This window comes from Amphiura filiformis, chromosome 2 (assembly GCF_039555335.1).
Source record: "Amphiura filiformis chromosome 2, Afil_fr2py, whole genome shotgun sequence".
NCBI lineage: Eukaryota > Metazoa > Echinodermata > Ophiuroidea > Amphilepidida > Amphiuridae > Amphiura > Amphiura filiformis.
Window position 1 is genome coordinate 15,382,212 of NC_092629.1, and position 15,819 is coordinate 15,398,030.

At 36.9% G+C, this 15,819-nt stretch overlaps 1 protein-coding gene across 4 annotated transcripts; it reads left to right on the forward strand.

Annotated features, from left to right (window-relative positions):
- Positions 1-100: 100 nt before the first annotated feature.
- Positions 101-12,948, forward strand: LOC140145935 (chymotrypsin-like protease CTRL-1). Of its 4 annotated transcripts, none has more exons than XM_072167672.1 (7): positions 101-342; positions 4,752-5,007; positions 5,265-5,537; positions 5,911-6,088; positions 7,962-8,260; positions 9,058-9,200; positions 10,728-12,947. In XM_072167672.1, exons 1-7 carry the CDS (start codon positions 289-291, stop codon positions 10,896-10,898), a joined length of 1,374 nt encoding a protein of 457 aa, XP_072023773.1. In that variant the 5' UTR covers positions 101-288; the 3' UTR covers positions 10,899-12,947. The 4 variants fall into 4 exon arrangements, with proteins under 4 accessions (XP_072023773.1, XP_072023775.1, XP_072023772.1 ...); XM_072167674.1 differs by lacking the exon at positions 101-342 and adding an exon at positions 1,631-1,763 and having other exon boundaries at positions 10,728-12,946; XM_072167671.1 differs by lacking the exon at positions 101-342 and adding an exon at positions 1,828-1,977 and having other exon boundaries at positions 10,728-12,948.
- The last annotated feature ends 2,871 nt before the right edge of the window (positions 12,949-15,819 follow it).

Genomic DNA, 15,819 nt, shown 5'->3' on the forward strand with positions numbered 1-15,819 from the left:
CAATGGGGCGTTTTATGAACAGTATCGGCAAAAGTTGTCATGTAAACTTGAACTTTGTGTAAATTGCGAGTTACGCCTCACAATCGTTACTTCTTCTCATTCATACAGATCAGGTTCATTGAGTCATGATAAAGCACATCAAATAAATGGTACACCTGAATTCATCTGCGCATTCACTTAGGTCAACTTTAAATATTATGTTCTGTTGTGTTATGTGCAGTCACTGGGCAAATTTGTGCGAAAGATACATGTTACCTACCCTAGCGAATATATCGTACACTTCCCACAATGCATTTCTTTCATATACTGATTTGTTATCTACAGCCTGTCTCAAAAAAGTTTGTTAGTATTACTCTTCTTAGCTCTCAAATGCCGTTGTAATGCTTGTTTCAATCTCGAGATATGTTTAGTAAACAAAGAATGGGTAAAATCACAATTGCGCCACTTTTACTAGGGAAGAGGGCTGTGCATGTAAATCAATGATCATGATGATACCATCAAGTTTATCTAGAGTTCCTTCGTGAAATCAAAAGAATGCATCGATTACACAATAAAACAAAATAGTTTTTACTATTTTTTACTGTTTTTTCATGATACAGGTATTATTTTTTCCAAAAGACAAACAAATATTGCACAATCTGTTGTCAAATTAAATCATGTCAACGAAATATTGCACATACGTTTGAAGTACAAATTATAATATTTCCGAGTGTGCAGCAGCTGTATCCGACATTGTTTGAAATCAACAGTTTTAACTTTAAGTCCATTTTACAGTTTGTCTTTAGCATCATTGTTCTTGTATATGGGTCACTCAGAGCCCCCTTCCTTCTATGTGACCGCCGCTTATAGCAATGCATTTTGCTGCCATCGTCTTCAATACATTTACATACTGAGCAATTGTTACATAATCACTTCTCATCCTACAAATGAATGTTCTTTTATTAATGTACTGTACAGGTATTTTGATATTTGAAAGTTAGGACTGTTCCCTTGACGTTGATGTAAGGATCATGTCATCATGAAACATCTGTCGATAGTGACACAAGTACCTTAATGGACAGAGTACATGTAGATCTTGCAAAGCATGTTTACATGAAAACAATGGGAACCTGTACAAAATATTAAATAGGGGGTAGTTCATTGGTAGATCACCAGCGCGGTCGTCTTCGGAGTCTAATTTCACCCTTCTTTAGATGAGCACTCCTGGTGTAGTTCTCTCTTGGAAGATGACAAAATTGGAAAAATCACAGCTTGTTACACTAACAAGTGCCACACCGTTGCAACGGTCCACCCTGGGAAAGTGTCGTTGGGGAATAGTCGTTGGCAAAACATCAACATTGTCACCATCGAAACCCATTTTCCTAGTATAGTGTGCACTTCATTGGCTGTAATGAAGTGATGCATCATGTTGCAAAGGATTCTGGGAAGATATATTCTCTTGATCTACCAAGTACAAACGCATATCCAAAACTGTGATTTGTTTTACTTCAACAAAAAGAAATTCTAACCAGTTTACTTACGCTCAAAGTAACAACGCAGTATTTACAACTATTTAACCCAATCGTATTCCAATACCCCAAGATCACACCGGCTGGGTGTTTCGCCCTCCATGAGAAGGGATGGATAACTGACATGGAACACCCTACTAAAGGCCCCTCAGAGTGTTAAGGTTATTTAATAAGACCAATCTGGTCAAAAAGTGACCAGTAGAAATATGAAATTTCGAGACTGAAAATCACACTGAAACCTCTAAGACTGATTTAGTAAGTAAATTTAATAAATGTTCAGAGTTGTGTGCCGTACGTCGAGTGTGTAAATGGGTAAATAATCACGCTGATTGCCAGATCAACTATCATGGTAACAAGACGATTGACCTGTTGTCATCAAACGCGTAGAAAGGCTGGAGACTTCGTCTGTTTTACGCGCTCGGTAATCACCATAGCGTACCCGAAACGGCTTTTATCATACAGACAGAAGGTAAATTAATACAAAGTAAGAGAACAAACCAAAAGATCGATGACGTCCTTTAAATGTAACTGGTTTCGTTTCTCAGCCGACCCCCTCCCTCCCTGCCAGAAACGTAATAATAAAATTTTGAAAATTTTGACATAATAATAATAATGACACATTTTTTCAGACCGATGTTTTTGTACAACAAACGTAATCGAGTATTTTTACCCCCTCCCCCCCCCCCATACGAAACCAGTTACGTTTATATAGGACGTCATCGATCTTTTGGTTTGTTCCTAAACTGAAACAATCCATTGATGAAATCCATTGATCAAGAGAAAAGATTAATATTTTGGAGATGGCATTATCACGTGACACGATGGTTATTGCCTTTTCTTGGCATATATTAAGGGCTCGGATGCGACGTTTCACGTAATCAGACTTGCGAGAGGCGTTTGAGGCAAGCATTTATTTGTCCAGTTTGACTTGCCTTTGTGAGTCAACGAAGCATGTTTGTAAGGATAAGAAAGAACTACCAGTGTGTAGAGGCGTAGTGTAAAATTTACACAAAGTTCAAGTTTACAAAACATCTTTTACCAACGCTATTCATAAAACGCCACATTGGGCTCTTTTACATCGACTGTTGCTTAATTGTACAATACGTTTGGTCTAACAAACGTAATGGTTTATGTAAAATATTTGTCGGTGCTTACTGCTATTTGTCGAACGGAATATTCCAACATTACAGAAGCCGCGTTTGAAGGGTACACGACGTATTGTTGGTCGAAGCAGCAAAAAAAAATTGATTTTCATTATTTAAATCAATATATTATTTAAAAATAATACTTTGATGTTTTTCAAAAGTTCATTCTACAAATCGGATACTTTGAAAGCGTTTTTGCTTTATTGTTAATGAGTTATGTACGTTTTACAAAATTGTTGTTGTTTCATCCCTTTTTACAACATAACTCAAGAACCTACAAAATTATATCTGTGATATTTAAATTTTTCTACACGCCTGCTATAAAATGATCAATGCATTTTTTGCCAAAGCTCTCTACCATTCGCAAGATGCTGTGAACTACCAAATCGCAATAGTTTAAAATAGTTGCTAACCTTAAGATAAAACGAGGTTGTGGGCGCATTTGTTGTTATGGGTTGTCATGTTATGGTAGTGGAATCTTCTGGCAATACTGCACTCAATATTATTCAACTTTTAAATAAAAAAAAAAAAAGAATTCCATCGGTGTGGTGAAAGGAATACTGTAAGCTTATGAAACTTCATTATACATTATTGTTTGAGTAAATGGATGGGTTTGAATGATGGCATATAACTACGGGAGAAGACAACAACCAGTAAGTTTATGGACGTATTGTACGATATTTTGTACTTAAGGTTAGCCATTTTTTTAACTGTTGTGATTTGGTAGTTCACAGCATCTTGCGAATGGTAGTGGTCTTTGGCAAAATTGCAATAATCAATAATCATTTCATAGCGACTGTGAAGAATTCAAATATTACAGATATTCTTTTGTAGGTGCTGTGGTTCTTGAGTTATGTTGTAAAGAGCGCTGAAATAACAACACTTTTTTGAAACGTACATATTACTCATTAACAACAATAAATCAAGCAAGTTTTCAAAGTATATGATTCAGTACAATGAACTTTTGTAAAACATTAAGTGTTATTGTTCAATAATATATTGATTTAGATAATGAAAATCGATATTTTGGCTGCTTCGACCAACAATACCGCGTCTACCCTTAATTACAGAATTACTGCATGGAAACGTAACATTTCACAGAACGCAATAGCATCGTTATTGGCTTTATCTAGTAATAGTCAAGTTCATTATTTGATTATATTAAGCATAAGGTCAGTTCATATTCTTTAAAGACATGTGAGATTTGCATAAAAATAGATTCCTATTAAGTTAGTTTTCACTGATAGCTACTGATTAAATGTGGTTAAACGAAGAAACTTGCTATTTCATTCTAGCCCCTACAATGTGTGTATCGATCCTATTATAATCATGAATATTGGCGGAGCCTCACGCAGCTGGGATGTACAAACAGGACGTAAGACGAATAGCGATATGCACACCGTTCATACGTGAACACGAATATCGATAAGCATTCAATGATTCAATGATACACCACGGTTGTTTGATGTGATCATTTATTAAACTTTCTAACAAAACTTTATAATAATGTTCATTAGACCTGAGTAATACAATACCAACAACTGTCACACTAATATTTACATATATTTTAAGCTATTTTTAACATTTCGTCATCAGTGTTTACTTTTTCTTAAAAATGACGTAGTTTTACATGCCATCAAACAATCGTGGCACACGCACACGATGTGTTTAGCCAACACTCGATCGGTGAAAGCGGAATAAAACCGGAGATCTCCGGATTTAATATAAAAACTTACATTTTACTGTGATGAAAGTACTTCAGACTTAGTATTTCATGTGGTATTTTAGTACACTTGAGTGTATAGTAAATTAATACCATTATTTACTATTAGTAATACAGCTAACCCCGACTAATCTAAAAAAAATGTGTTTTGGTATACAATGTTATTTTTTTACTATCAGATAAAGTCCCCTTTTAATTTAGAGGTAAACAGGTTTGTTTTTTATACTTTGTGTTAAACATCCTTTGGCTTATATAATTATTTGAGTAGAAAAATATAGGGAACCGCATGCATGACGTAATATCAGCCCTGCAAAATTGTACTTCTTCTATCCGGTGTTGTTGTTTCTATCTAAATGTTGTTTCATGTTCTTTCAGATAGTATACAACCTTTCCGGGAATCATGTTAGAAGTTCCTACTATCCTAGGAGCACCGGAGCTCACAGGGCCCCCGAAGGACACGTTAACCAGGGATTCCACGGTACTCAGACATCCAGAACTTCTGCTTCGTACGGACCACGACCTGTGACCCCACTTAAGTCACGTCGAAATCTACTTCTGTGTACAATGGTATCCGTGATTGGTGTTTTAGCGTTGATATTAGTTGTCGGAGCAGTGATTGCGATAGTACTAGGTAAATTTTATTTGATACAAGAATATAACTTGGTTAAGAATCATATCTTGTTGTTTCTAGAATTGGTGATGATACAATAATAATAATAATAATAATAATAATAATAATAATAATAATAATAATAATAATAATAATAATAATAATAATAATAATAATAATAATAAAAATAAGATGTGCCATAGGAAAAAAAGCAGGTGCATTTAAATCGTTTGTTATTTTTAATTACCAACATCCAACTTGATGGCATCGTTTACTAGGCACCAGAAATACTAATACAACCAGTCAAGGCACAACCAGGGCTCCAGTACCAACGATTGCTCCACAATCAACTCTGCCACCTCAGCCACCGCCTACGACTCAAGCACCCCGACCTCAAACAACTCAACAAGCACAGCCGACAACACCACAAATACCACCTCAGCCACCGCATACGACTCAATCACCCCGACCTCAAACAACTCAACAACCACAGCGTCCGGCCTCACAAACACCACAACCACTAATAACGACACCGCCAGTGGTGGAAGGTGGTAAGTACACTGCCCTCTCAAGTAAAATGCAGCATCTGCTTATTTCATTACCAGCATGTACTGAATGCAATATGAAATATGAAATATGAATGAATGATTGAATGAATGATAATGGATGAAATTTAAATATTTTCTCAAAATATCAAGAGGTGTCTCAAGAACCGTTGAACCAATACTAGGCTTGTTTGTACTCATTTTAATGCATTTTTCATGCTGATAAACTGCAGTCGACACCTGCGTGGAGACGGTTAGGAAAGTCAACGGGGAGTTGAGAGGGTGAGATTCCTTGTGCCTCTATTACCTCTTCCTCTGCCCTATCTTGACCAATGCTATATTAACCGAGTCCTGTGTTCCTTATTTTAAACATCCACAGATATATTTAATACGGGTATATGCGGAACTCGTCCCGTTCTAAATAATCGCATTTTAGGAGGCACCGACGCAGAACTTGGACACGGGCCCTGGATAGGTAGTCTGCAGACGGACTCAAGTCATGGCTGCGGAGTAACGCTTATCAATAGTCGTTGGGCTGTTACAGCTGCACATTGTATGTAAGTAGTGCCACACATTTATACACTGACCCTAACAAGGACCATGGTTTTTTTGCTATCGGAAGGCAGAGAAGGAACGAAAAAAAGAGAGAAGATGAACACAGATTTCACTTGGTACCTTCGAGAATTGAACCTGGGTCCCCTCAGATGCCACGCACACGATCACCGACCTCATGCCACGGGAGTTACGCTGGACCGGTCAGCGATTTGGTGGGTATATATGACTTAGGGTGATTGCGCAATGGCATCATGTGGCATGCATGCACGCGCAGTGGTTTTCCTTGTAAGAGTTGGTAATATTTTATATCCTTAGGGTTATTACATAGGCCTTACAATGGAAAATACGTGTTAATTAACAGTGCTTTGACAATGGGTCTTTTTTTAGTGTTCATTTAGTGTTCCTATTATAACGTCGATGCCGAAAACAGTAGCCTAATTATTTCCCGTTTGTTGGAATTAAAATTCTTTGATAAAAGGGTGACACAGAAGTATTGAGGAGCTAAAAATTACCTTTACCTACACCATTATCTATACCTGCACATGCAATCTTGTTTGCACAGATTCAGTGTTTTGAACTTGCTTTACCCGGTATTGGATTTCGCATCTAATTTCATGCTGTTAAAAGACCCTCATCAAAAACGCCCATGTATGGTCATATTTCATTGTCACTCCAGGTAAAAGAGCAGACATTTTGTCTTTCGCATACTTTTTATTCCACAAAAATCGCACTTATGGTTCCCAAGAAATTGCAACTTGAAGTGATGCATCTTGCACGTTCAAATGTATTATTTTTGTATGTTATTGTTTTCAAGCAGTGATATTTATTATGTATTTTATTGTTTTTCAAATGATGATTTTTAACTTGTGGATCAAGGTCTAGGCGTTGTGCCTGTGCGTAGCACACTATAAATCACTGTACTGCGCTTTTTAAACCTTCAAAATAGTCAGTGGACCCACATTTTAATAAATTTCAACGAAATTTGGACAGAATGTACGTCAGGTCATTTGTCAAAAAATGTTGGTGTCAGATTTCCTGATTTTGCCTCCCCCCTTTTTTTTTATCTTGGGCCTTTTTGTCCCCCCAAAATGCTTTTTTTTAATGTTTTGGAACTTTTTGCAATTTTTGATCAAAATAAAGGTTAAAAAAAAACTGACTCCGACATTTTTTTAATATGACTTTTCTCTTTCATCTAAAATAAAAACCAAGTTCCTAGCTCATTTCCCTGGGTCCATAAACTAATGTGAAATTTGACACCTTCAAATCCATGATGGCGGCCAATCAAATATGCAAATTAGGTAAAAATCATTGTTTTCCCTTTTAATGAGCAAAGGTCCTACAGACCAAATTTGGTAATCATAGCACCTTTATTAAAGAAAAAGTGATTTTGATGAGGGTCTTCCCTTAAACCTGGCTCAGGCTCCGATACCTGTATGATGACCCGTAAGATATTCCACTAGCTCGCTTCTCTTGTGTTTAATTCGAGGTCCGCCAGCAGGACAAATAACTGGAGGTTATGGTGTCCAGCGTACGCTAGTTACTCGGGTTCGATTCCCGGCGAGTTCACTTTTGAAGTTTTTTCTCCTTCTTTATAATACCTGTAAAGGTTTTAAAATGTTATCATAATTGTTTCGTGCACCTCAAACAATTTCGCACATTTATTCACGATATATATGCATGTCAAGTGTGAGCTGCGATCGGAGTACCTGAAAACAATCAAAGGAAAAATTGTTGCGTAAAATGTGTTATCGAGAGGAGTGCATGGTAAAATTGCACCCCGAGTGTGAATGTAAAAGACGCAAAAACAAAGACAGGTACGCGGATGCAAGTAATGGAGTACTGAGAGTCATGAAGAATGAACTTTACTTTTTTTAGAGTTGATGACGACCAGGTACCAGATACAGTTGTTTTCGGGTTTACAGATCTCACCAATCCAGGTTCTAGTAGCCAAGAAACTGGAATACTTGCTATGATAAACCATGACATGTACGACCCACAAAGTGCAAATGCCGAATATGATATAAGTCTTCTTTACCTATCTGAGACCATTGAGTTTACCAGCTACGTAAGACCACTCTGCCTGGCGACTCTTGAACAAGAAACATCGGTATACCAAAACTGCAAAGCGATTGGCTGGGGAGCTCTTTCTGAACCAACTTATTCTTCATCCGCAGGTATCTTTATGTATATATATTTAAATATATTATCAAGTATGCGCCATCTAAGGAAATTGGTTTACCAATAAATTATGATCTTTGTGTTCCCGTTCTTGAGTCCTTTGATGTAGCTAAGCTGTTTCAATCAATGGACTGCAGCTTTTAATCATCTATTTTGGTCCGTTTTGAGCGTTGATATATTGGAAAATGTTGCCCATCAATGTTCATGAAGTCGTGTTTTTGTTCATACATTAGGCTTATCGAACTGTATCGTCATGTTTTGCGTATTCATTCATTTAATTAAAATTAGCCGCATAAACCGTATGTGTACTTGCGACCACATTGAGGCAACTCAAGCTTGGGCTGTGTAAAGAACAATTGTACCATTTTTTCAGCTATATTGTAGTGCGCTTACACATGACTTTGTTGTGGCCACTTATACCATAGATAATCTATGCTTATACTCGCTTGATGTGTAAAGCGTTTGCTGTCGGGTCAGTATGTCTATATATTAAAAAGCGGAACCCTGTTCGAAACAATGGTACCACTTTTCGGTATGAAAAGGAAAAAACGTTACGTAATCTACTGCCTCTTCATGTTTATACATAAACATTTCGACCTTAAATTTAATGCACATGTTTTTAGTGCTGATCCTCCAAAATATATTTACTCTTCTATGCGCACAACGTTTATCGAACATCGTTACTGCGCATTGCAAGTCGGCGTGACGTCAAATAACGACATCTCAGGTGTACTCGCGAAGGCTTGGGATTTACCGAAAAGGTCAATTTATTTATTTTGCTTCCATTCATTAGATCCTGCTGAATATCCCGATATTTTACAAGAGGTCGATCTTCCCCTGATCGGTTCGTCTTCTTGTCAATCCATTGATGACACTCTAACTGATAACCATATATGTGCTGCCGCAACTACTCAAGGGGGATTCGATACTTGTCAGGTAATGCTGTACCAAAATACATTGCGACATGACATTTGTGACGTGCCATGTTAAAAGGAGACACTTTAAGGCAGGTTATCAATTTTTAAGTTTTTACATATCTTAAATATAGAATTATTTTGCTCCCCAATGACATCGGACATTCCTAAGCGAAGATATTGAGTTCATAACTTACGGTATATTATAATTAGAAATTGAGATATCGGCCTTTGAAAATATTATTGACAATGCTGAGAGTAGGAATTACCTTGAAAAATGTCTCAAAATATACAAAATACCACTTATATTCCGTTCTGAAACTATCAGACAATATTTTAAACATTAATAACATCAAAAATTCGCATCAAACCGAAATTGTGAAAAAATCACCCGGGCAGATTTTTGGCTATTTCTCTATTTACGATCCTGCCCAAAAGTGTCTCCTTTTGACATGGTACGTCACATTTGTTCATTCATTCGTTCTCACTCTTGTCTCTCTTCATTCCATTAGGACATGAATTTGGAGAAAACCTTCTGTTAATAAAATACTATGCTGAGCCACCAGCCTGGGTGACTCACGCTCCAGTAATTTCAGATGATTGAGCTCAGTAATACATCAAAGAATGTCTTCCAATTCATGAAAACAAATAGATAATCAGCTTATCGGATTAAAAGCTTAGAGGAAGGTCTTGCTGCTCAGCGAGTGTTTGTAATTTATTATCAGAAGGTTTTCTCCAAATTCATTCTCTAATGGTACCGTGAAGGATAATTAACATCCCCCACGTAATGTCGTTATGATGTCATAAAGTCGATGCGCCTTCACGAAATTGGAAAATCATAGATATAGGCCTACACTAAATTATTGGCCAAATTTAATTTTCGGCTAAAATTCTACGAACATGCAATTTACACCAGATATTTATAAAAGGTATAAGATATAAAAGGAAATTCTTATTTTAATCAACAAGTTAAGAATATGTATTCCTAGGACTTACACATGGACTCGGTGTTTCAAATGGTTGGAGTTACGATCACTAAAGGAAGCGTAAAGGATAGTTGTACAATTATGATTTCGGTATTGATATGAGCGCTAATTAATAACCCCATGATGGATAAAAAACCTTAATGCTCTTGTGTGCTAGCCATAGGCTTCAACATAAAGAGTCCATGTTTGGAGACATTTTCTCAAAATATCAAGAGCTATCTTAAGGTCCACTGAACCAATACTAGGCGTGTTTGTACTCTTTGTAGTAAATTTTCATGCTGATTCTAAATATCGTCATGAAAATGTACAATTTTGAAATTTTGGAATAAAAAAACCAACTGTGAAACTTGTCGTCTGTAGTCGACACCCTGTGAGAATTATGTCCCCTCTGCCCCCTGAGGGAGGCCTTTTTATGACAATTTACACCCTGGAAATTTATCTTTTCCCCTTGCACCCCCTGAAAAAGTCATCACCTTCGTAGGCCGAGGTTTAAAGTATACCTATAAAGTTTCTGGTGTTTCTATACTTATTTTAAATTTCTTTGTTTGAATGTTTGCTTTTAGGGTGATAGCGGTGGTCCATTAGCCTGTGAGAGTACGCGTGATAATCAGTGGCATCTCGTAGGCATAACTAGTACCGGAGAAGGATGTGGTCGTCCAAATGTGCCTAGCATTTTCACACGTGTATCCCAGTTTATTTCGTGGATTCAGACAAATGTAGCTCAGTATAACTGAGAGTTGAAAGTCGGGTGGGCATTCCTGGACTCTTATCACCATAATAGGCCCTCCCGGCTGGAATTTATCAGGGCAAAATATCCAAAAAATGTCCAAATCGAAAATTTGCAATTTGCTAAGTGGGTCAAATGGGATTACATATTAACCAATGCGATGGTACACTGCATGTTAATACACGGAGCAAGTCTAGCCTATAAAGAGAACGCATCGGTGAGGTTATAAACGGGTGTATTTAGATGGAAGATAAAAAAGGTATAAATAAACTAAACTTAAGAAAAAGAACTTGGTCAGTTGAATATTATGTGTGAAAAGCGTATTCCTGTACAATAACAATATAACCACAAAACGTTGACAAATTGAATTTGAATTTTTCTGAACATTATGTCAGATTTGTCAAGTTCGTTTGGAAGTATGTGCTTTTCAGCTGCTGGATAATTTGCATAATTATTGTAGGCCACTTATTTATTTATATTTTGTTTATTTATTTCTTATTTAACCTGGGGTGACCAATCTATGCACTGGCACGGTTCTCTCATGGTTTCCAGGTTCTTGTGATTGTTAACGAATTTTCGTATTTTTCCCAGTGGAAATATACCATGCTCTGTGTGCCCGTGATAATGGGTGGCTTCTTTCTCATCATCTAACAACTTGATCATGAGCAGTTTTACAGTAAACCCTTTCCGAGATGGTTGAATCGTCGAATGACGTCATTGGACGTTTCGTTCTGTGGCGAATACAGTATAGTATAAATCTTATAATATCGCTGGTGTGACAATTTTGCATAGTCATCATGTGGCCTCACTAGTTATTGTATCTGAATTCCCAATGCCATTTAGGTATCGAATTAGTTTAGCATTGTAATCAAAACGAGCATCCGTCGAAACTGACATAGTGGTACGCCATATACTTTTTTACCTCAATATTGTGTATTTATCGGGTAGAAAATTTAAAACACATAAATGTGTCTGTTCATATAAATAAAAATATATATTTTTTAAATATTTCTTTAGTTACGAGGATTCATGTACTGACACACACCCACCCACAACTATACATTTGTATGAATACCCCGATGAATACACCCCTACACCCCCACATTACACACCCATATGAGTTGTATGCCTCCAACCTTTTACATCTCCATTACCCCGATTATCCCTTTAAATAAAGTATTCGATAGTAAGCCAAACTAAATACAATGCCTTCTGTGTGAAGAACATGTAGATTTCTCTTTGACATTGGGGATTATGAAGTGATAATGGATCAGATATAATCATGAGAATGGTTGCGGATTGTCATAAATGACAGACATCTGTTTTCGAGTTAATACACACAGTTAAAAAAAAGGTTTCCGCAAAAAATAAATAGGAAAACGGTCTGTTTAGTGAGATTGAAACCAAGGCCGTTAGTTTGTAAGCGTTGAATTAGTAGAGTGGATCATATTAACATTTGTGACGTGGTATATCGAAAGCAGACAGACACTTTTGGGCAGGATCGTAAATGGAGAAATAGCCACAAAATCTGCCCGGAGTGATTTTTTCACAATGTGTGTTTGTTGCGAATTTGTGATGTTATTAATGTTATAAAATATTGTCTGATAGTTTCAGACCGGAATATAACTGGCGTCTTGTATTTTTTGAGACATTTTTCAAGGTAATTCCTACTCTCAACATTGTCAATAATATTGTTAATTTTAATATTCTCAATTTCCAATTTTATAATACCATTAAACTTACGAACTCAATACCCTCGCTTAGGAATGTCCGATTTCATTGGGGGAAAACGGCGTTGCGTAGCAAAATATCGCTTTATTTAAGATAATGTAAAAATCTCAAAATTGATAACTATTAACCTGTGTCTGTTTTTGACATGACACGTCACATTTAATGCAAGCATCCAAAGTTGCCATGCTTTACTAAAGTAACATTTCAGCTCGTTTTACAGTCTGGTTTGTAAAAATTGATATAATAAGCTTAAGATGTGACTCAACACAAGATACACACCAGGTTTCCTAAAAATGAAACTGATCGAAATATCACAATGGACATTGTCTTCATTATCAATTTGACAAACTGGTAAGGTTGTTTTGCATTTTAATTGTTATAATAATAATAATAATAATATTTATTTCTTATATAGCGCAATTACATCAAAAGAACTCAAGGCGCTTTACAAAACACGACATTAAAAGCACATACATTTGTAAAATATGAGAACAATATTTGAATTTACAATTTTAAAACATACAAATAGTTTGAGGAAACCAAAATATTAAAAACCAGTTTGAAAAAGACAAGCAAGATATTGCACAGCATGAGCCTAAAAAGGCAAGATCGAACAAAATGCAATTGACTGTGAAATATACATTATAAAACGACAAATAGCAAACAATGCACACAATACATATTGCACAACATAAATGCAACAGCAATTTCGAGATCAAGAAAAGCAAGAAGCCATGCAACATGCATTATGCAAAAATGAAATAAGAGAAATGTTACCGCAATACGCATTCACAAGTAAACACAGCGCACGGAAACAAAAAAAAACCCTTGGAATGCGATTGCAATTACATTTCACAAAAATCATACAACAAGATATATGAACAATATTTAAATTTACAATCTTAAAACAATATATTAAAACAAGTTTAAAAAGACAAGCAATATATATATTGCACCGTGTTAGCCTAAAAAGGCACGATTGATCAATCTGCAATTAACCTACATTATAAAACACACAAAATAGCAAACAATGCACACAATACATATTGCACAACATAAATGCAACAGTAATATCGAGAACAAAAGCAAGAAGCCATGCAATATGCATTATGCAAAAAATAATAAGAGAAATGTTACCGCAATACGCACTCACAAGTGAATAGGCTACAGCGCAAGGAAACAATAAATGCCTTGGAATGCGATTGCAATTACATTTCACAAATCATACAATAAGATTTATGAACAATATTTGAATTTACTATCATAAAAACATACAAAAACCAAAATATTAAAACCAGTTTAAAAAGACAAGCAATATATATATATATTGCACAGCGTAAGCCCAAAAAGGCGAGAATGATCAAAATGCAATTAACTGTGAAATATTATAAAACCACTAAAATAGCAAACAATGCACACAATACATATTGCACAACATAAAAGCAACAATAAAAATCGAGATCAGAAAAGCAAGAAGCCCTGCAACATGCATTATGCGAAAATTAACATAAACTATACATAATAAATTACACATGCAAAAACAAATATGACTCAAGATAACAGCAAACATCAAAATGACATAAAAATTGTTTAACAATTGTATGCCTTCTTAAATAAATGGGTCTTAAGCAACGTTTTGAAGTTGGTGACAGAAGACGCTAGCCTGATGTGATCCGGAAGTTGATTCCATAGATGAGGAGCGGAAGCACAAAAGGCACGGTCACTATAATAAATAGTGTTTCCTTTTGACGGCGGACGAAGAAGGTTCTTTGATGATGAGCGAAGAGAGCGACTCGGGTGATATGAGCAGACGAGGTCTTTAATGTATGCTGGTGCCAAATCACACAAAGATTTGTATGTAAGTAGAAGTATCTTGTACTCGATACGGTATTGAACTGGCAGCCAGTGTAGTTCTTCCAGAACTGGTGTGATATGGTCGCGATATTTGCACCGCGAAACCAACCTTGCAGCTGAATTCTGGAGACGCTGTAACTTGGCGATATCACAATCAGGGAGGCCGAAGAGTAAACTGTTGCAGCAATCCAGGCGTGATGACACAAATGCGTGAACAAGGCGTTCTGTTGCGTTGGAATCAAGGTACTTGCGTATCTGACCTATTCTGTAGATGGCAAATGATGCAGATTTGGTGATGCTCTTAATATGTTGCTTCATATCAAGTCTGCTATCAAAAATTACACCAAGATCGCGTGCTGACTCAGATGCATTAATGACAGAATCACCGATCGTCAAAGGTGGGAGAGGTGATGACTGAACATATCGGGAACTCATGTGAACGACCTCCGTCTTTGAGTCGTTTAGCATAAGCTTGTTGGAAATCGTGTCAAACGCTGCCGAGAAATCGAGCAGGATCAGCACGGCTTCTTGATGCTGATCAACTGCCCGCAGGAGATCATTTTGAACACGCAACAGGGCCGTCTCAGTGCTATGATACTTGCGGTATGCTGACTGCATTGGTGCAAATAGACCTTTATCTTGCAAATAAGCATTGATCTGTGATGATGCTACCCTTTCGATGGTCTTAAACAAGAACTTTAGATTTGATATGGGTCTGTAGTTTTTCAATTTTTCCGGATCAATACCAGGCTTTTTCAGCAGTGGAACTACCCTCGCGACTTTCAGCTCAGATGGCATTTCGCCCGTCGTCAGAGATTTGTTGACTACGCTAGTAATACACGGAAGAATGACATCTAGGCAGTCCTTGAGCAGCGAAGATGGAATCGGGTCAAGAGGGCATGATTTTGCGGCTGATTCGAGAATAATCTTCCGTACTGTCTCTTCCGAAACCGGGCTGAAAGCGCTAAACTCACTATTACATGTATCGCGAATGTCAACAGATATCTCTGGACACGTAGATTTATCCATTTCTTCCCGAAGCTTCTTGATCTTTGTGCAGAAGAAATCGGCGAATCTGTTAGCGAGAGACTTTGCATCATCGTGGGATGGAAGCGCAGGTGTTGAAGCAGCAGCTGGACGACTCATTTTATCGACGACACGAAATAGCTGGCGGTCATTACACTCAGATATTTCTGCGCGATGGTGGTCACATTTCGCCTGTTCCAACATGCGAGTGTAGCTCTTACATTGATCAACGTGAATTTGTCTATCAACTTCAAGTTGAGACTTCTTCCACTTCCGCTCAAGACGACGCTTAGTCTGCTTCGCAGCACGTAGTTCAT

Bases quoted from the DNA above. Each gene is read 5' to 3' on its own strand.
- LOC140145935 (XM_072167671.1), top strand. From the start codon at position 1,855: ATGGTAACAAGACGATTGACCTGTTGTCATCAAACGCGTAGAAAGGCT. The intron at 1,978-4,751 runs GTAAATTAATAC...ATGTTCTTTCAG, and splicing joins TTTTATCATACAGACAGAAG to ATAGTATACAACCTTTCCGG. The intron at 6,089-7,961 runs GTAAGTAGTGCC...TACTTTTTTTAG, and splicing joins GTTACAGCTGCACATTGTAT to AGTTGATGACGACCAGGTAC.